The 20,864-nt window shown below is 46.0% G+C and overlaps 2 protein-coding genes across 3 annotated transcripts in view; one reads left to right on the top strand and one right to left on the bottom strand.

Moving 5' to 3' along the window:
* The window catches only part of LOC121305656 (retinal guanylyl cyclase 2-like), a 15,301-nt gene extending 9,779 nt beyond the window's left edge, over positions 1–5,522 (top strand). The window contains exons 13-20 of the mRNA XM_041237350.1: positions 140–307; positions 739–931; positions 1,371–1,524; positions 1,723–1,821; positions 2,554–2,648; positions 3,512–3,597; positions 4,179–4,277; positions 4,911–5,522. Coding sequence (XP_041093284.1) covers positions 140–307; positions 739–931; positions 1,371–1,524; positions 1,723–1,821; positions 2,554–2,648; positions 3,512–3,597; positions 4,179–4,269 — 886 coding nt within the window. The 3' untranslated portion in view covers positions 4,270–4,277; positions 4,911–5,522. The remainder of the gene's footprint in view (positions 1–139; positions 308–738; positions 932–1,370; positions 1,525–1,722; positions 1,822–2,553; positions 2,649–3,511; positions 3,598–4,178; positions 4,278–4,910) is intronic.
* A 1,326-nt stretch (positions 5,523–6,848) lies between these two features.
* Positions 6,849–20,761, bottom strand: actl6b (actin-like 6B). Of its 2 annotated transcripts, none has more exons than XM_041237236.1 (14): positions 20,063–20,761; positions 19,600–19,751; positions 19,316–19,481; positions 17,565–17,665; positions 16,581–16,678; positions 15,322–15,416; positions 15,032–15,138; positions 10,625–10,714; positions 10,098–10,159; positions 9,405–9,519; positions 9,230–9,310; positions 8,861–8,956; positions 8,262–8,348; positions 6,849–7,667 (listed from the first exon to the last, which is right to left on the bottom strand). In XM_041237236.1, the coding sequence occupies exons 1-14, from the start codon at positions 20,139–20,141 to the stop codon at positions 7,587–7,589; spliced, it is 1,410 nt and encodes a 469-aa protein (XP_041093170.1). In that variant the 5' UTR covers positions 20,142–20,761; the 3' UTR covers positions 6,849–7,586. The 2 variants fall into 2 exon arrangements, with proteins under 2 accessions (XP_041093170.1, XP_041093171.1); XM_041237237.1 differs by having other exon boundaries at positions 19,600–19,676.
* Positions 20,762–20,864: the final 103 nt, after the last annotated feature.

The raw sequence follows: 20,864 nt of genomic DNA, 5'->3' as shown, positions 1-20,864 counted from the left end.
CGGGGCGGGACTGTTCGTCACCACTAAGGGAGCTGGTAAACGCCCCCCCCCCCCCCCCCCCCCCCCCCCCCCCCTTGCGGTGTGCGGGGTACTGGTGCGGGGAGAGCGGAACGGGGATTCTGCACGCCCCTCTCGCCTTGCAGTTTAAGAACATTAACAAGGGCAAGAAGACGAACATCATCGACTCAATGCTGAGGATGCTGGAGCAATACTCGAGCAACCTGGAGGATCTGATCAGGGAGCGCACCGAGGAGTTGGAGGTGGAGAAGCAGAAGACAGACAGGCTGCTAACTCAGATGCTGCCAGCGTGAGTCTGCAAGAGACCCAGCGAGACACTGAGATACACTGAGGCACACTGAGACACACTGAGGCACACAATGAGACACACTGAGACACACTCTGTTCGTCTGGTTGTACCCTGTGGGTGTATGTGACTCTGAGTGAGAATCTGATTCTATGTTTGTTATGCAATAGCTTGTACGTTAATCTTAACTCTTTTGACTGTCTCTGACAGAGAGAGAGAGGGGGAGAAATGTAAAGATGCGACGATGAGGTAAGTAGAGAAAGAGAGGAAGTTCTCCTTCTCTCTCTCTCATCTCTTTCCCTCTCTCTCTCTCTCTCTCTCCTCTCCTTCTCTCTCCCCCTCTCTCTCCCTATCTCTCTCCCCCTCTCTCTCCCCCCATCACTCCCCCCTCTCTTTTCCTTCTCTCTCCCCCTCTCTCCTCTCCCCCCTCTCAGCTCTGTTGCTAAGGCTCTGAAGACCGGGGACCCTGTGGAGCCCGAATATTTCACGGAGGTCAGCCTGTACTTCAGCGACATCGTGGGCTTCACGACCATCTCAGCGCTGAGCGAACCCATCGAGGTGGTGGACCTGCTCAATGACCTCTACACTCTCTTCGACGCCATCATTGGATTGCACGACGTCTACAAGGTACGGGGGGGGGGGGGGGGTGAGAGGAGAGAGAGAGAGAGAGAGAAAGAGAGAGAGGGGGAGAGAACAAGAGAGGAAATCTGAGACAAACTGAGATACACCATAACTCAGCGAGACACACACACACACGTTTGTGGAGCTTGGGGGGGGGGGAGGGACTTTGGTGCGTCCATCTCTGCTAGCCACTGACGAATGTACCACCGCAGCGCAGCCCCGACGGGTTGGCCCTTGCCCTAGTGTGCGTGCGTCGGCTCTAGAGGTTGTACAGGGACCTGTAGGACGTGACGTAGCCTCCGGAAGTTCTACCTTTGTACATGCTTCAGTTCCAGTTCTAGGCGTAGCCTGACGTAAGCCCCATTCCCCCCCCCCCCCCCGACACCCCCCCAACCCCCCCGGCTCCCTTGTGTCTCCGCACGAGACGCCCACCTTGCGCCCAAAGTCCTGGGACAGGCCCCGCCCAGACTATGTCGTTTGGGGGCAGAGGAACCAGAGGACGTTGGTGCGAAAGTGTGGACTATTTAACCTAAGCACAAAGGTGACCGGGTCCCCAATACTCCTAGATCAGGACTCCCCTGTCACAGGGCGGGTGGCGGGTCTGATACAGCAAACCTCAAACTAGGTCTCCCAGGGGTCTCCTGCAACCAGCTTTCACGCTGCTGGTCCTGATAAAGTGGCTTCGTGTTCAACTCGGCTTCATGTAAAGAATGTCTAGATGTGATGGGTAGAGGGTGTGGAGGGGTATGAGGTAGGGGTGTGGGGTAGGGTGCTCATCCCCTCCCCTCTCTCTTCAGGCCCCTGTGTGGCGGGGGTGGTTGGTCTCACTATGCCCCGATACTGTCTCTTCGGAGACACGGTGAACACAGCGTCCAGGATGGAATCCACAGGACTGTGTGAGTATCCCTCGGAACAGCTGTGTGTGTGTCTGTGTGTGTGTGTATGCTTGTTAGGGTCAGTGTGTGCTTGTTAGGGTCAGCAGTGTGCTTGTTAGGGTCAGTGTGTGCTTGTTAGGGTCAGTGTGTGCTTGTTAGGGTCAGCAGTTTGCTTGTTAGGGTCAGTGTGTGCTTGTTAGGGTCAGCAGTTTGCTTGTTAGGGTCAGTGTGTGCTTGTTAGGGTCAGTGTGTGCTTGTTAGGGTCAGTGTATGCTTGTTAGGGTCAGCAGTTTGCTTGTTAGGGTCAGTGTGTGCTTGTTAGGGTTAGCAGTGTGCTTGTTGGGGTCAGTGCGTGCTTGTTAGGGTCAACAGTGTGCTTGTTAGGGTCAGTGTGTGCTTGTTAGGGTCAGTGTGTGCTTGTTAGGGTCAGCAGTGTACTTGTTAGGATCAGGGCTGAAGGGTTTATGGCTTGAGCAGCACCATCAGATCCTTTAAGTCTCTCAGCAGAATTATAAACTAATCTTCAAATCTACTGCAGAGTTCAGGACTCTCCTGCTGTCTCACAATTCTTGCAATGATGTATTATATAAGTGAAATCAATTAAAGAGTCTTCATACACACACATACACACACACACACACACACACACATACACACACTTATTGTTGTTGTCAGACGCATATTTCCATTGTAAAGCTCCTGGCCGCTGCACATTCCCGATGACTCATAGTTTCCTGCCTTTTCTATCCTCAGCTTACCGGATTCATGTGAATCGGAGCACAGTGACTATCCTGCGCAGCCTCAACATGGGGTACAAGCTGGAAAGCAGAGGGATGACTGAATTAAAGGTACCACTTCAAATTGTTGCAGGAGAAACTTCAAACTTCAAACATACCCCCAACCCCAACTCAAACCCAACCCAACCCTAACCCCAACACAACCCCACTCAACTCCAACCACAACCCAACCATACCCCCAACCCAAACCTAACCCCAACCACAACCACAACCTAACCCAAACATAGCCCCAACCCCAACCCAACCCCACTCAACCCAAACCACAACCCAACCATACCCCCAACCCAAACCTAACCCCAACCACAACCTAACCCAACCATAGCCCCAACCCCAACACAACCCCACTCAACCCCAACCACAACCCAACCATACCCCCAACCCAAACCTAACCACAACCACAACCTAACCCAACCATAGCCCCAACCCCAACACAACCCCACTCAACCACAACCACAACCCAACCCCAACCTACACCTAACCCCAACCCAACTCCAACCATACCCCCAACCCTACACAAACCCACTCAACCCAACCCAACCCAACCATAGCCCCAGCCCCAACACAACCCCACTCAACCCCAACCACAACCCAACACCAACCTACACCTAACCCTACACAAACCCACTCAACCCAACACAACCCCACTAAACCCCAACCACAACCCAACACAACCATAGCCCCAACCCCAACACAACCCCACTCAACCCCAACCACAACCCAACACCATAGCCCCAACCCCAACACAACCCCACTCAACCCCAACCACAACCCAACCCAACCATAGCCCCAACCCCAACACAACCCCACTCAACCCCAACCACAACCCAACCCCAACCATACCCCCAACCCCAACCCCAACCCAGCCCCACCCCTTTACGAGGGACTGCGATGCTGATGCCTTCTCTTCTCGACAGGGTAAAGGAATTGAAGAAACCTTCTGGCTCGTGGGGAGGGAAGGGTTCACCAAGCCTCTGCCCACTCCTCCAGACGTCATGCCAGGGTAAGACCAACAAAATGAGAAACACCCACCATAACACTATCAGTGAGGTGCAGCCAGGACTGCAGACGATTTGACAAACCGAGCGGCGGCGGCGCGTTTCCTGCCGTACCCACAGTGAAAAGAGGGCTGCTGCTTGGTTGTAAAGGTGAGGGAAGGACAGCTTCTCTCCTTTTGAAAGCAACTCATTTCAGGATCAGCGTGTTTCATATTATTATTATTATTATTATTATTATTATTATTATTATTATTATTATTATTATTTATTAGCCATTTAGCAGACGCTTTTATCCACAGACTAGGGGGGGTGAACTCTGCGTCATCAACAACTGCTGCTGCTGCTGCAGAGTCTCTTCCAATAGGACCTCGTTTGTTTGACGTCTCGTCCGAAGGACGGGGCACAAGGAGGTTCAGGGTCACACACACACACACAGTGAGACGGTGGCTGATCCGGGATTTGAACCCCCTGGTATCGTACCCCCCTTTCTCAAGCCTCCTTCACAGCAGGCGCAGTTGTGTTTCGTGTCTGCCTTTGCAGGAGATAGAGACGGGCTCCAACTCTCTGCCTCTCTCTGTCTCTGCAGGGCCAGTAACCACGGGATCAACTTGGACGAGATCCCGATGGACCGGAGGAGGAAGCTGCAGGAACGGGAAGAGAGGATGAGGTCGAAATAACCAGGCAGGTAATGATTCACTCTCCCTGCGCTGGACTGAGAGTGCCTGCCAGGCCTGGGTAATGATTCACTCTCCCTGCGCTGGACTGAGAGTGCCTGCCAGGCCTGGGTAATGATTCACTCTCCCTGTGCTGGACTGAGAGAGCCTGCCAGGCCTGGGTAATGATTCACTCCCCCTGCGCTGGACTGAGAGAGCCTGCCAGGCCTGGGTAATGATTCACTCTCCCTGCGCTGGACTGAGAGAGCCTGCCAGGCCTGGGTAATGATTCACTCTCCCTGCGCTGGACTGAGAGAGCCTGCCAGGCCTGGGTAATGATTCACTCCCCCTGCGCTGGACTGAGAGAGCCTGCCAGGCCTGGGCAATGATTCACTCCCCCTGCGCTGGACTGAGAGAGCCTGCCAGGCCTGGGTAATGATTCACTCTCCCTGTGCTGGACTGAGAGAGCCTGCCAGGCCTGGGTAATGATTCACTCTCCCTGCGCTGGACTGAGAGAGCCTGCCAGGCCTGGGTAATGATTCACTCCCCCTGCGCTGGACTGAGAGAGCCTGCCAGGCCTGGGTAATGATTCACTCCCCCTGCGCTGGACTGAGAGAGCCTGCCAGGCCTGGGTAATGATTCACTCTACCTGTTTCTCTTCGCAGACAGAGGCGATATCAATGCTGGGAGTGCCGATGTCATCCCCTTTAGCGACAGACAACAACGATCTCAAAATGGGGGGGAGGGAGGGGGGGGGGTCACATCAATACCAAAGAGCATCAAACCCCCATAAACGCTGAGAACGGAGGCCGGGGTACGGAATTTATCATCCAGCGAGGTATTACAGGACAAAACAGCGTGCAGGGTTTCGGGCTGAGCCATCGTGCCGAGCCCCTGCGCTGGGCCTTCAGAAAAGTTTCCCCCAGTAGAAGCACAGCGAAAGCGAGGTGAAGCACAGGGGAGCATTGGGAAGCACAGCGAGGTTCTGGTAAATTAGTTACCACGGAAACCCAGGTGAAAACGATGGGAAATGCGTTGCATTTTTTTCTCTAGCGTAAATGATTGATAATGGCGAACAGGCCCGCTGCTCGAGCGCACAGATTATGTATCTAACTGGACATAATTAATGCATTCTGACCCAGGCATGTATCTCAATGTGAATTCTGTACATTTGCTAAACGAGGCTTGTAAGTATTTTCAATCTAGCTCTTGTATTTAAAATTATTATTATTATTAATAATAATAATAATAATAATAATAATAATAATAATAATAATAATAATTTTAGATTATTATTATTATAGTCCTATACATTTACACACCAAAACATTTATTTTGTAACCACTATCCAAGACAAAACGAACAGAAATAAAATAACAAAAAAAAGTGTAAACTTTTATTGTTTTTTTTCACATTTCTCTACTCTCAGTTATCTCTAACGTTAAGAGATTTTTTTACACAATTCAGTAATTTTCCCCCTACGTTTAAGATGGATAAAAGGGGATTAAATTGGTATAATTATATATATATATATATATATATATATATATATATATATATATATATATATATATATATATATATAGTGTGTATATACACACACACACACACACTCAAATAAATACATAGATCAATAAATAAAGAAACAGTGGTTTTGGAGGGCATTGGCGCCCTATGGTGGTGGTTTACGATACAATACCAAACCACTGCAATCAATAAGCAGAAATCGCTTGATTGCAGAAGGTGGCGGGGTTGAGGGTGAGGGCAGTAGCAGGGACTGTAATCAGACTCCCGCTGCACAGCAGTGTGATCCAGTCCTGGTTTCACTGTGAGTTTAATAATAAGACACACCTGAGCTTGTTACCTAGACACACTGGGGGCTGATCAAGCTGTTAGTAAAACCTGGACTGGGTGACACTGCTGTGGAATAGGAGTCTGATTCCCAACCCCCAATTAATCAGGGGGGGCGAGGGGAAGGAAGCAACACACATGTGCGCAAAAGTATCTAATTTCAATAGTACAGCACTACACTTTAAAAAGTGGCTTACTCGAGGTAAAGACTGTTAATTTGTTTTTCTTACCTGTGTATTTGCGGTCTCAGTCCTTGGGTCGCCTCTCTGTTCTGCAGGCAATGAATCGAGTTTATAAAGCTCGGTTTTATTTATTTATTTATGTATTTGTTTGTTTGTTTTATCGCTAGCCTGAGGCTGTTCTAATCTCAATGCATTCTGATCGTGTTTTGTTCGTGCAAGCGGCCTGCAGTGACGTGCGTGCGGCTATGACGTCATTCACACCACCGCCGATGTCGTCATTTTTAAAAAAAAAATTTTAAGATTTTTTTTTTTTTGCCTCCCTCCAGCTGAAGAAGGACTTGCACACCGAAACGCCCTGAGAGTGTTGATTTATCATTATTAAAAATCAATTATTCATATTTGTATGGATCTACAGGACCGCTTTTTTCTTTTTGATTCACTTTTTTCAAATATGGAAAAATGAAACTTGTGTTTGTTTGTTTGTTTTAAAAAGGAGTTGTTCTTACAAAAATAAAGAAAGACCGCACTTTGCAGTTCAGCGAAACAAAGGAAGGACTCAACACACAGGAGGAATAATAAATCGTACGTTTATTTACTGGGCTGGCATGCTAGTCAAAGCAGTCTGAAATCTCAGCGTTACGCATGCAATGAACCACACAGCGACCCCCCGACACAGCGCGGCACAGCCGCTAGAGGGCGCCAAATCAGCGCTCTCCACTGTAAAACCTGTACCGTCTTAGCTTTACTGGTTCAGCCTTTTTCACAGTCCAAATGCATGCTAAACGTAAGGCAAGTAAACACTTCATTATCTCACATTGTACCGTATATGCGTGAAGATACACAAACACTAAAAGTTTTTTTTTTAAAAATAAATAACATAACGATACAGTTGCTGTCACGACGTGGTACCACTAAATCTAAATGACGAGATGTAATTGCATCACCTGTCCACTAGATGTCGCAAATACCGCAGAAATAACACGCTTTTACTATGGTTTGTTATGGCACATCTAGTACTAATTTTACATCAGTTTTTGCAGTTCAAAAATAAAGCAGTTTTAGGCTGTGTAACGGCTTAGGGAAATTGTTAAACGCGTATTTTTTTTTTAAGCGATTGCATGAATAAAGCTGCAGTTTTAAAAATGTTTTTATTTTGTTCCTAGCGTTCAACAAGTTATTTTATTTATTATTATTATTTTTTTTAACCGTTACACAAGCCCAGCCCGGCCCGCTCGGAGCTCGGGGAACGCGTGTCGGAGACGTGGGGGGGGGTTTGTTTCGGTCTCGGCCCCGGGTCGGCTGTGTGACTCAGGGACACTTCCTCTCCACGCTCTGCTTGCCCCCCTCCTCGTACTCCTGCTTCGAAATCCACATCTGCTGAAACGTGCCCTACGGAAACAAAAAACAACAACACACACAGAAATAGAATTTAATAAATACAGATCGGGTCGGGGCTGTGATACACACTCTTCAAATGAAACGTGTATTGAAGAAATTAATAAAATTATATATATATATATATATAGAGAGAGAGAGAGAGAGAGAGAGAGAGAGAGAGAGAGAGAGAGACCGAGCGAGCTTTAACTTTATATAGCGCCTTTCACAGTGGACCTCCATCACAAAGCGCTTTACAGAGGCAGGCTGTGAACTGTGCATTATATGCAGAGTCACTTCCAATAGGAGATTGATTTAACATCTCATCCACTGAGCACAAGGAGGTGAAGAGACTCGCTCAGGGTCACACACAGCGACCCAGTCAGTGGCAGAGGAGGGATTTGAACCGGGCATCAGCCCTGGACTTTAACCACGGGACCACGCTGCGTCCCTATATATATATATATATATATATATATATATATATATATATATATATAATCACAGAGTATTCAGAAGCAGCGCTGTCCAGTCTGTCAATTCTCTGTCCAAGGAGAACCAGGATCCCACCAGGCTGACAGAGTGAGAGCCAGCCTGTCAGACCCTCACCAGTGAAGCCAGGATGGAGCCTCCTATCCAGGGACTGAAGCGACGCTCCACAGAGCTGTTACTGGCAATCAGCTTGAGACGCATACTCTACAGGAGAGGAGAGAGGGAGAGGGGGAGAGGGACAGTGAGAGACGGTATTGCATTTATTGTATTGTAATAGCACTGTTGTTACTGTTCAAAATATCAATCAATCAGTCGTTATTTTATATAGAGCCTTTCATAGCAGAACACCATCACAAAGCGCTTTACAAGATGCAGAATACACATGTAATAAGAAAATACAATATTACTGTGCCCAAATACAATATTACTGTGCAGTCTGATACAATATTACTGTGCCCAGTCTGATACAATATTACTGTGTCCAGTCTGATACAATATTACTGTGTCCAGTCTGATACAATATTACTGTGCCCAGTCTGATACAATATTACTGTGCCCAGTCTGATACAATATTACTGTGTCCAGTCTGATACAATATTACTGTGCCCAGTCTGATACAATATTACTGTGCCCAGTCTGATACAATATTACTGTGCCCAGTCTGATACAATATTACTGTGTCCAGTCTGATACAATATTACTGTGTCCAGTCGTACTGGGGGGGTTTTCTGTGACAGTTCCCGAGTCAGCCGGTCAGTGAACCCCTGCAGGAGAGTGTTGCCCCCGGTGACGATGACACTGCCATAGAGACCCTGCGGAGACACGGAGAGAGAGACACACACACATGCTCACATATTTGTAACAGCAGCCCCTTGTGTTGTTTTCATTGTATCAAGAAGTCTGACTGAATCAGACAGCGGGAGATACGAACCATGGAACTCAGCTTGCCACCGCTGACCCTGGCCCCCCGCCGGCCCCGCCCCCGGGGCTCACCCTGGCCCCGCCCCCGTCTCTCACCCTGGACCCGCCTGACCCTGCCCCCTCTGCTGCCCCCTCTGCATGTCTCTCTGACCCAGAATACTCACGGGCCGGATGTCGATGTCACACATCCCGATGCTGGTGGTCACAACGTGTCCCGCCCCCAGCATGGTGTTCCCAGACAGCCCCTGTGAGTGAAGAAGACACAGCCAGTCAGCACAGCGCCCCCTGCTGCCGCGGAGGAGGAGGGGGGGGGAAGGAAGGGGGGGCAGAGCGACTGACCTTCACGTTGGAGGGGTCGAACAACCCCTCCGGAATCCGCAGCCTCTCCGCTCCGTAGTCCGAGGTGAAGCCACTGGGCATCTCGAAGTGAAGAGTTGGCATCTGAGCGGCGACCCTGAGAGATAAAGAGAGAGGAGAGAGAGAGAGAGGAGAGGAGAGGGAGCGAGAGGAGAGGGGTGAGGAGAGGAGAGAGAGAGAGAGGAGAGAGAGGAGAGACAGAGAGGAGAGGAGAGAAAGAGGGAGCAGGGAGAGAAGAGAGAGGATAGAGAGAGCGAGAGGAGAGGGGAGAGATGAGAGAGAGGGAGAGGAGAGGGGTGAGGAGAGGGAGAGAGAGGAGAGAGAGGAGAGGAGACAGAGAGAGCTGAGCACGATGGAGATCGGAACAAAACTTCTCTAAATCTTTTCGTAACTGGCTTCTTCTGTTCTGTTCCGATCAGGTAACAATTCCACAATCAGCTTTCAATATGCAGCTATATGTATCTATATCTATGTGTGTGTGTGTGTGTGTGTGTGTGTGTGTGTGTGTGTGTGTGTGTGTGGAGTGGGCGGGGCTGGCAGAGTTGAAGGGTCACACTGCAACATGGCGTGGTTTGAGTAGTGAGGCTAGCTGTCCGGACTCTCCTGACAGGCTCAGAGCTGGGTAAAGGCAGGGTTAGGGACGGTCAGGGATGCGGCGTAGTGTGGAGCACTCACTGTTCATCATAGGGGGAGTCCGATACCTGCAGAACCGAGGCCTGGAAATCCTGGAACACCTCCTGGAGACGAAACACAGACATTACACACCACCCTCCCACTGCCTTCCACACTGCAGTCCGGCACCCTAACCACTGAGCTGCTCAAACCACTGAGCTCCTCAAACCCACTGCCTTCCACACTGCAGCCCAGCGCTTTCTTGATCTAACCACTGAGCTCCTCAAACCCACTGCCTTCCACACTGCAGCCCAGCGCTTTCTTTATCTAACCACTGAGCTCCTCAAACCCACTGCCTTCCACACTGCAGCCCAGCGCTTTCTTGATCTAACCACTGAGCTCCTCAAACCCACTGCCTTCCACACTGCAGCCCACGGCGCTTTCTTTACTCTAACCACTGAGCTCCTCAAACCCACTGCCTTCCACACTGCAGCCCCTCGCTCTCTCACTCTCTCTCTCTCTCTCTCTCTCTCTCTCTCTCTCTCTCTCTCTCTCTCTCTCTCTCTCTCGCTCTCTCTACACAGTCCTACGTTGCACATGTAGTTATGCCAGGACTTGGTGACCGGTGGCAATTTCTCTTTCTTTTTCCAGCTCGGTGGCGCCCCCTCTCGGACAAGTTCCTAAAATAAAAATCCCAGTTCAATTCTAACAGTGTTATTATTCTACATGGCATCCCAGTTCATATTCTAGCAGTGTTATTATAATACACGGCATCCCAGTTCATATTCTAGCAGTGTTATTATAATACACGGCATCCCAGTTCATATTCTAGCAGTGTTATTATTATACACGGCATCCCAGTTCATATTCTAGCAGTGTTATTATTATACACGGCATCCCTAGCAGTGTTATTATTATACACGGCATCCCAGTTCATATTTAGCATTATTCTAGCAGTGTTAGTTCATATTCTAGCAGTTCATATTATACAGCATCCCAGTTCATATTCTAGCAGTGTTATTATTATACACGGCATCCCAGTTCATATTCTAGCAGTGTTATTATTATACACAGCATCCCAGTTCATATTCTAGCAGTGTTATTATTATACACAGCATCCCAGTTCATATTCTAGCAGTGTTATTATTATACACGGCATCCCAGTTCATATTCTAGCAGTGTTATTATTATACACGGCATCCCAGTTCATATTCTAGCAGTGTTATTATTATACACGGCATCCCAGTTCATATTCTAGCAGTGTATACACGGCATCCCAGTTCATATTCTAGCAGTGTTATTATTATACACAGCATCCCAGTTCATATTCTAGCAGTGTTATTATTATACACGGCATCCCAGTTCATATTCTAGCAGTGTTATTATTATACACAGCATCCCAGTTCATATTCTAGCAGTGTTATTATTATACACGGCATCCCAGTTCATATTCTAGCAGTGTTATTATTATACACGGCATCCCAGTTCATATTCTAGCAGTGTTATTATTCTAGTTCATATTCTAGCAGTGTTATTATTATACACGGCATCCCAGTTCATATTCTAGCAGTGTTATTATTATACACAGCATCCCAGTTCATATTCTAGCAGTGTTATTATTCATACACGGCATCCCAGTTCATATTCTAGCAGTGTTATTATTATACACGGCATCCCAGTTCATATATTCTAGCAGTGTTATTATTATACACGGCATCCCAGTTCATATTCTAGCAGTGTTATTATTATACACGGCATCCCAGTTCATATTCTAGCAGTGTTATTATTATACACGGCATCCCAGTTCATTCTAGCAGTGTTATTATTATACACAGCATCCCAGTTCATATTCTAGCAGTGTTATTATTATACACGGCATCCCAGTTCATATTCTAGCAGTGTTATTATTATACACAGCATCCCAGTTCATATTCTAGCAGTGTTATTATTATACACAGCATCCCAGTTCATATTCTAGCAGTGTTATTATTATACACGGCATCCCAGTTCATATTCTAGCAGTGTTATTATTATACACGGCATCCCAGTTCATATTCTAGCAGTGTTATTATTATACACGGCATCCCAGTTCATATTCTAGCAGTGTTATTATTATACACGGCATCCCAGTTCATATTCTAGCAGTGTTATTATTATACACAGCATCCCAGTTCATATTCTAGCAGTGTTATTATTATACACAGCATCCCAGTTCATATTCTAGCAGTGTTATTATTATACACGGCATCCCAGTTCATATTCTAGCAGTGTTATTATTATACACACAGTTCATCCAGTGTTATTAGTTCATCCCAGTTCATATTCTAGCAGTGTTATTATTATACACGGCATCCCAGTTCATATTCTAGCAGTGTTATTATTATACACGGCATCCCAGTTCATATTCTAGCAGTGTTATTATTATACACGGCATCCCAGTTCATATTCTAGCAGTGTTATTATTATACACGGCATCCCAGTTCATATTCTAGCAGTGTTATTATTATACACGGCATCCCAGTTCATATTCTAGCAGTGTTATTATTATACACGGCATCCCAGTTCATATTCTAGCAGTGTTATTATTATACACGGCATCCCAGTTCATATTCTAGCAGTGTTATTATTATACACGGCATCCCAGTTCATATTCTAGCAGTGTTATTATTATACACGGCATCCCAGTTCATATTCTAGCAGTGTTATTATTATACACGGCATCCCAGTTCATATTCTAGCAGTGTTATTATTATACACGGCATCCCAGTTCATATTCTAGCAGTGTTATTATTATACACAGCATCCCAGTTCATATTCTAGCAGTGTTATTATTATACACGGCATCCCAGTTCATATTCTAGCAGTGTTATTATTATACACGGCATCCCAGTTCATATTCTAGCAGTGTTATTATTATACACGGCATCCCAGTTCATATTCTAGCAGTGTTATTATTATACACGGCATCCCAGTTCATATTCTAGCAGTGTTATTATTATACACGGCATCCCAGTTCATATTCTAGCAGTGTTATTATTATACACAGCATCCCAGTTCATATTCTAGCAGTGTTATTATTATACACGGCATCCCAGTTCATATTCTAGCAGTGTTATTATTATACACAGCATCCCAGTTCATATTCTAGCAGTGTTATTATAATACACAGCATCCCAGTTCATATTCTAGCAGTGTTATTATTATACACAGCATCCCAGTTCATATTCTAGCAGTGTTATTATTATACACAGCATCCCAGTTCATATTCTAGCAGTGTTATTATTATATACATCCCAGTTCATATTCTAGCAGCATCCGGCATCCCAGTTCATATTCTAGCAGTGTTATTATTATACACGGCATCCCAGTTCATATTCTAGCAGTGTTATTATTATACACAGCATCCCAGTTCATATTCTAGCAGTGTTATTATTATACACGGCATCCCAGTTCATATTCTAGCATTATTATACACAGCATCCCAGTTCATATTCTAGCAGTGTTATTATTATACACAGCATCCCAGTTCATATTCTAGCAGTGTTATTATTATACACAGCATCCCAGTTCATATTCTAGCAGTGTTATTATTATACACGGCATCCCAGTTCATATTCTAGCAGTGTTATTATTATACACGGCATCCCAGTTCATATTCTAGCAGTGTTATTATTATACACGGCATCCCAGTTCATATTCTAGCAGTGTTATTATTATACACGGCATCCCAGTTCATATTCTAGCAGTGTTATTATTATACACGGCATCCCAGTTCATATTCTAGCAGTGTTATTATTATACACGGCATCCCAGTTCATATTCTAGCAGTGTTATTATTATACACGGCATCCCAGTTCATATTCTAGCAGTGTTATTATTATACACGGCATCCCAGTTCATATTCTAGCAGTGTTATTATTATACACGGCATCCCAGTTCATATTCTAGCAGTGTTATACACGGCATATTATACACAGTGCATATTAGTTCATATTCTAGCAGTGTTATTATTATACACGGCATCCCAGTTCATATTCTAGCAGTGTTATTATTATACACGGCATCCCAGTTCATATTCTAGCAGTGTTATTATTATACACGGCATCCCAGTTCATATTCTAGCAGTGTTATTATTATACACGGCATCCCAGTTCATATTCTAGCAGTGTTATTATTATACACGGCATCCCAGTTCATATTCTAGCAGTGTTATTATTATACACGGCATCCCAGTTCATATTCTAGCAGTGTTATTATTATACACGGCATCCCAGTTCATATTCTAGCAGTGTTATTATTATACACGGCATCCCAGTTCATATTCTAGCAGTGTTATTATTATACACAGCATCCCAGTTCTATTATTCTAGCAGTGTTATTATTATACACAGCATCCCAGTTCATATTCTAGCAGTGTTATTATATATACACATCCCAGTTCATCCCAGTTCATATTCTAGCAGTGTTATTATTATACACAGCATCCCAGTTCATATTCTAGCAGTGTTATTATTATACACAGCATCCCAGTTCATATTCTAGCAGTGTTATTATTATACACAGCATCCCAGTTCATTGTATTCTAGCAGTGTTATTATTATACACAGCATCCCAGTTCATATTCTAGCAGTGTTATTATTATACACGGCATCCCAGTTCATATTCTAGCAGTGTTATTATTATACACGGCATCCCAGTTCATATTCTAGCAGTGTTATTATTATACACGGCATCCCAGTTCATATTCTAGCAGTGTTATTATTATACACGGCATCCCAGTTCATATTCTAGCAGTGTTATTATTATACACGGCATCCCAGTTCATATTCTAGCAGTGTTATTATTTGCACTGAGTGTAAACTACACTGTGTTTCAATATGAAGCTTGCATTGTAACCCTGCGCTGCCCTGTGACACCTGTGTGAGTCTCCTGGGGTAAAGGGGTCTGTTAAATCGATACTAATACTAATAAGAGGGCCCGTGTTGGGTGCTGCTTGCCTTAGATGCGATCATGTATGGAGGAACGATATCGATATTCATTTCCTGAAAGAGCTCCCGGCACTGCATTGAGATGAAGTCCCCTGCCAGAGGTGACTTGACAATGCCTGTAAAATAAATCAAGAAATAAAGAAATAAAAATCAAAAAGAACCGTCGAATCAATTTATTATTATTTTTTTTTTTAATTAAAAACTATATAGATTTTTTTTTTTTTTTGTGCCGAATTATTTCTACCCGTGATGTCTCCCCAATTTAAAGTTTAAGGGGGTGGGGGGCGGGGCTTGCTTACCTTGCTGTAGGACGTACCCATCATGCACCGGGATGGCCGTGGTGTGCGTGGCACCGCTGTCCAGGACCAGCCCCGTGGCGCGGCCATTGGCAAAACTGGACGAGCAGTGAAAGAAAACAGAGTAACAGACAGACGGACACACAGACAGACAGACAGAGCTATTTTAAATGGTCTAAACCATAATCTTAACACTTCCTGTGCTTTACCAGACCTCTCTGTGCTTTACAATGCTTCCCTATGCTTTACCACACCTCTCTGTGCTTTACAATGCTTCCCTATGCTTTACCAGACCTCTCTGTGCTTTACAATGCTTCCCTATGCTTTACCAGACCTCTCTGTGCTTTACAATGCTTCCCTATGCTTTACCAGACCTCTCTGTGCTTTACAATGCTTCCCTATGCTTTAGCACACCTCTCTGTGCTTTACAATGCTTCCCTATGCTTTACCAGACCTCTCTGTGCTTTTACAATGCTTCCCTATGCTTTACCAGACCTCTCTGTGCTTTACAATGCTTCCCTATGCTTTACCAGACCTCTCTGTGCTTTACAATGCTTCCCTATGCTTTACCAGACCTCTCTGTGCTTTACAATGCTTCCCTATGCTTTACCACACCTCTCTGTGCTTTACAATGCTTCCCTATGCTTTACCAGACCTCTCTGTGCTTTACAATGCTTCTCTATGCTTTACCACACCTCTCTGTGCTTTACAATGCTTCCCTATGCTTTACCAGACCTCTCTGTGCTTTACAATGCTTCCCTATGCTTTACCAGACCTCTCTGTGCTTTACAATGCTTCCCTGTGCTTTACCAAGCCTCTCTGTGCTTTACAATGCTTCCCTGTGCTTTACCAGACCTCTCTGTGCTTTACAATGCTTCCCTGTGCTTTACCAGACCTCTCTGTGCTTTACAATGCTTCCCTGTGCTTTACCAGACCTCTCTGTGCTTTACAATGCTTCCCTATGCTTTACCAGACCTCTCTGTGCTTTACAATGCTTCCCTATGCTTTACCAGACCTCTCTGTGCTTTACAATGCTTCCCTATGCTTTACTCTCTGTGCTTTACAATGCTTCCTATGCTTTACCACACCTCTCTGTGCTTTACAATGCTTCCCTATGCTTTACCACACCTCTCTGTGCTTTACAATGCTTCCCTATGCTTTACCAGACCTCTCTGTGCTTTACAATGCTATCACTGTGCTTTATTACACTTTGCTAACCCTAACCCTAAGGATGCTTGTGGCCTGGTTTTCCTGAAGGATACGCAGTGAGAACGGCTGTTTTACACAGGAAGAAGGCTGGGATGTTGTAGTGTTCGAACATCAGTTCAGTCAGCCTCTCTCGTTTGGCTCGGGTGTTCCACTGGAAATCGCCACCAGGGGGCGGTAAACCCAACAAGGTTAAAAAAAACAAAAAAACAAAAAACAACAACACATGAGGCTGTGAGTGACGAAGCCGGTCAGTACCGACAGCGCGGGTTCGGTTAACGGCTGCTCTCGATATTTCAAGTCCTTTTTTTTTTTTTTTTTTTTTTTTTTGTCATGATATCAGACAGTGCACTGAAGTAAAGAAAGTTCTTCATTTTCATGCCTTACTTCTCTCACTACAGCTGCACTTCCTATGTCGTGTCATGGAAATTAGAAAAAATAATAATTCGGGTGTCTGTGCAGCTTGATGCGTTTGCGTTTTGCAGTTTTTTTTTTATTTTTGCAGTAACACTAAAATTAGGTGGAGTTCTGTGATACGGGATAATCAATGGAGGTGGAAAGTTAGACTCCCGTTGCAGAGCGGTTTGATCCATTCCTGGTTTCACTGGGAGTTTAATAGTAAGACACACCTGAGCTTGTTGCCTAGACACACTGGGGGCTGATCAAGCTGGTAGTAAAACCTGGACTGGATGACACCGCTGTGCAACAGGAGTCTCATTTCCACCCCTCATAAATGTTAGCAGTTTGAAAGTAAAAACATAACGGGCGCCGAACGATTAGGTGCCTCTCTGTGTGTGTGTGTGTGTGTGTGTGTGTGTGTGTGTGTGTGACCCTGAGCGAGTCACTGAACCTCCTTGTGCTCCGTCCTTCAGATGTAAAGCAAACGAGGTCCTATTGGAAGAGACTCTGCAGCAGCAGCAGCAGTTGTTGGTGATGCAGAGTTCACCCCCCTAGTCTCTGCGAGTCGCTCTGGATAAAAGCAGCTGAACGACTCGTTAACGAATGAATGAGAAATCTGAGGGTCCCAGGACAGTACTTACAGGGGCCTCTGACATTAGGACCGGGTGCAGGTGAGGGTCCGATTTCATGTGCTTGCTGTATGTGTGATCCAGGATGGACTGGAAGCAATCCCAGTCTTGAACTGCAAGAAAACACCAAACAAGAACCCACGTGGGCCTTCACAAGTGAGCCACGTGGATTCCACGCGGTTTGTTAGACAGAAGCACTGGAATCAGTGTTACCTCTCCACGGGGTAATTAAACCCACAGGCGGGTGAATTTAAACCAGTCTTTCCCTTAGATGATGTTATATAAAAGATCTAATTTATGTTCATATAGTTTATTTTTTTATTGTGTGTGTGTGTGTACAGCGCCTTGCTTTAAAGCTTGAGACTTTGAAGGAGGAAGATGTGGGTTATACACAAGCTATTCCACACATTCACAGCAAAAACAAGCAAATAGATAATTCATGTGAAATAAAAATGGAAAAAGTCAGGATTGCATAAGTATTCAAACCCAAAACCTAAACTAACAGAATCTTAACGAGCCACAATCTTAACGAGTTAGCTGAACGGCCTCTGTCTGTCTGCAATATTGGTGGTTCTCACAATTTCAGAATTACAACACCTGTCTCTGTGAGGTTCCTTGGTCAGGTAGTGCATTTCAAGCAAAGACTCAACCATGAAGACCAAGCAGCTTTCAAAGCGAGTCAGGGATAAAGTCACTGAAAAGCACAGATCAGGAGAAGGGTACAAAAAAAAATATCGAAGCCTGTAAATATCAAGAAATGGAAGGTGTATTGCACCACCCAGACACTGCCTAGATCAGGCCATCCCTCCAAACTGAGCAGCCGGGCAAGGAGGAAACTGGTGAGGGATGCCACTGTGAGGCCATCGACAACTTTGAAAGCGCTACAGAGTGGAAGATGGGAGAAAACGTGCATCGGTTCACAATACCCTGAACTCTTCACAAAAGTAGCCCGTATGGCAGGGTGGCAAGAAGGAATCTGTTACTACAAAGAAGCCATCTCAAAGCCCACATGGGCACCCGAGCAATCCTGCAGGAATGTGGCAAAAGGTGTTGCGGTCAGACGAGACCAAACCGGAACTTTTTGGTCTAAATGCCAAGCGTTGCATTTGGCGCAGACCCAACACAGCACATCTCCCAGTCAACCCCATCCCTACAGTCAAGCATGGTGGTGGCAGCATCATGCTGTGGGGATGCTTCTCCTCAGCAGGGACTGGAAAGCTTGTTAGGAATGAAGGAAAAATTGACGGAGCAAAGTACAGGCAAATACTAAAAGGGGAAACCTGTTTCACTCTGCTAAAGACTTACAACTGGGGCGAAAAATCACCTTTCAGCAGGACAATGATCCAAAGCACAGGGCCAGAGCTACACTGGAGCGATTTAAGAATAAGAAAGTGAATGTCCTTGAGTGGCCCAGTCAAAGCCCTGCTTTGAATCCGTGGGAAGACTTCGAAACTGCCGTCCGTAAGCAATCCCCACGCAGCTTGAGAGCGCTTGAGCCAATCCGCCACGAAGAACGGGCACAAGCCTGCGCGCGAAGCTGGTAGAGGCTTGCCCAAACAGAACTGCGGCTGTAGCCGCTGCCAGGGGTGCTTCCACCCAATCAGGTTTTGAATAAAAATATCGAGCTTTAAAAAAATGCGTATGCATCATTTTGTAATTTTACAAAAACGGGACACCAGAGGGAGGGTCTGAATACTTTTGCAAGGCACGGTGTGTGTGAGCCATGTACGTGCACAGGAGGCATTTCGGTTACAGAAACTGACTCATCCCGTTCTTGAGAGGAGACATGGTCTCCATGCTCTCTCTCGGCACGTGCAGGGAGTTGGTGTCGATGAAGTAGCTCTTCCCGATTTTTTTCTCCTTGTCTCCGTCCATTTCCATGGCAACGTCGTCCTGAACCAGCACGCCCACCGTGGTCGGGAAATCCGCCTGGTGAGGAACAAACAAACAAACAACGCGGTCTGTTCGGGGGGCAGAGCTGTTCTGAGGCGAGATGGGGTTGGGGTTTTGCTGTCAAGTACAGGATGGTGAAAGAGCAGCTGCTTACCTTGGGGCAGTCTTCACCTGCATAGCCCGCCCGCACGGAGAAGGAGCCGATATCGAAGACCAGCGCGCCCACTTCATCTGCAACCAAACCCAGAGAGCAACCCATCAGCGCGACCCCCAACGACACGTGCTCTGGGGCCTGCCGTTTCTTATCTGTGTGTAAATTGCAGGGGTTCAAGTGGCCCTCCTTTTAAATATATCCGAGATCACACCTCGTGACGGAGCGAATGAACGCAACCGATCAGTGCGCATGCGCGAGTGGAAATTCAAGGCACGGTGTGAATGGCGTTTCCACGCACCGCGCATTGCTACCGTAAAACGCGTGTCTTTTTAAGCAAGCATAAATATTTGCTGAATTAATAGTGCACCCGCTGCTTAATTAGCCACTGGCATTCTAGTGTGTGCGTGTGTCTATATATATGCAGGCTGTGCTATTTCGTATTATAATATAGAATCTCGCTTACCTCCGCCATACACTCCGCCACTCATTTTCGTTGCTTTAATTTCTTTTGCAGGGTTTAAAAAATCTATATCAATGTGCATATAATTGATATTTGATTTATAATAATAATAATAATAATAATAATAATAATAATAATAATAACTAAGCAGCTCCGCAGTGTTGGTTGGAACCCATATTGTCAGAAAGCAGGCTTTTAAAAGAAAAAAAAAAACAAACAAAAAACAAACATTAAAAAAATCCCAATTTGCCTTCAGAAAACAGAGCCAGCAGCAAGGAGGCGGGCTTACGCTCGCCTCTGCGCTCCTGAGCTGGCCAATCGGATCGCTGGGATTCCCACACTGGCCGCAGCTGATTGGTTAGCGGAGGCAGTCCGGAGCAGCTGGGGGTCTCCGTCTTAAAGGTAGCCGTGTGCCCAGCTGACCAAATTTGATCGGCAGACAGGCGGCGTCCCAAACTCTGCAAACACAGACTGTAGCATTGATTATATCTATCTATCTATAATCAATACTGTTATTATTATCTATATGTTTGAGTTGTTATTGCGTGCTTCACTAGATAATGAATGAATGCACAGGTGGACGGATGAACCCGCATTCTTGAATGCTGGGGGCTCGGTACCGTTCTCCGCTCAGATAAGCCCAGCAGGGCGATGTTATTCTCGGTGAATGCACACGGCGCAGTTTCGCATCAGAAGCGGGTCCGCAGCGCTCCGGTGCTGAGGATCTCCCCGGTCGCTATAGGACAGCGCCTCCGCCAGTCCCGGTGACGGTGCCGCGGTTGGGCGGGGCTGCAGGGTGCTGATC

This window comes from Polyodon spathula, chromosome 44 (assembly GCF_017654505.1).
Source record: "Polyodon spathula isolate WHYD16114869_AA chromosome 44, ASM1765450v1, whole genome shotgun sequence".
NCBI lineage: Eukaryota > Metazoa > Chordata > Actinopteri > Acipenseriformes > Polyodontidae > Polyodon > Polyodon spathula.
Note: the sequence above shows the minus strand (reverse complement) of the source record. Positions and strands in the feature narration are given on the sequence as shown.

Coding starts and splice junctions, on each gene's coding strand:
- actl6b (XM_041237236.1), bottom strand. CDS start 20,141: ATGCACATTGATATAGATTTTTTAAACCCTGCAAAAGAAATTAAAGCA. Junction 19,752..20,062: donor TGGCGGAGTGTATGGCGGAG/GTAAGCGAGATT, acceptor ATTTACACACAG/ATAAGAAACGGCAGGCCCCA. Junction 16,679..17,564: donor TCCTAATGTCAGAGGCCCCT/GTAAGTACTGTC, acceptor GGCGATTTCCAG/TGGAACACCCGAGCCAAACG.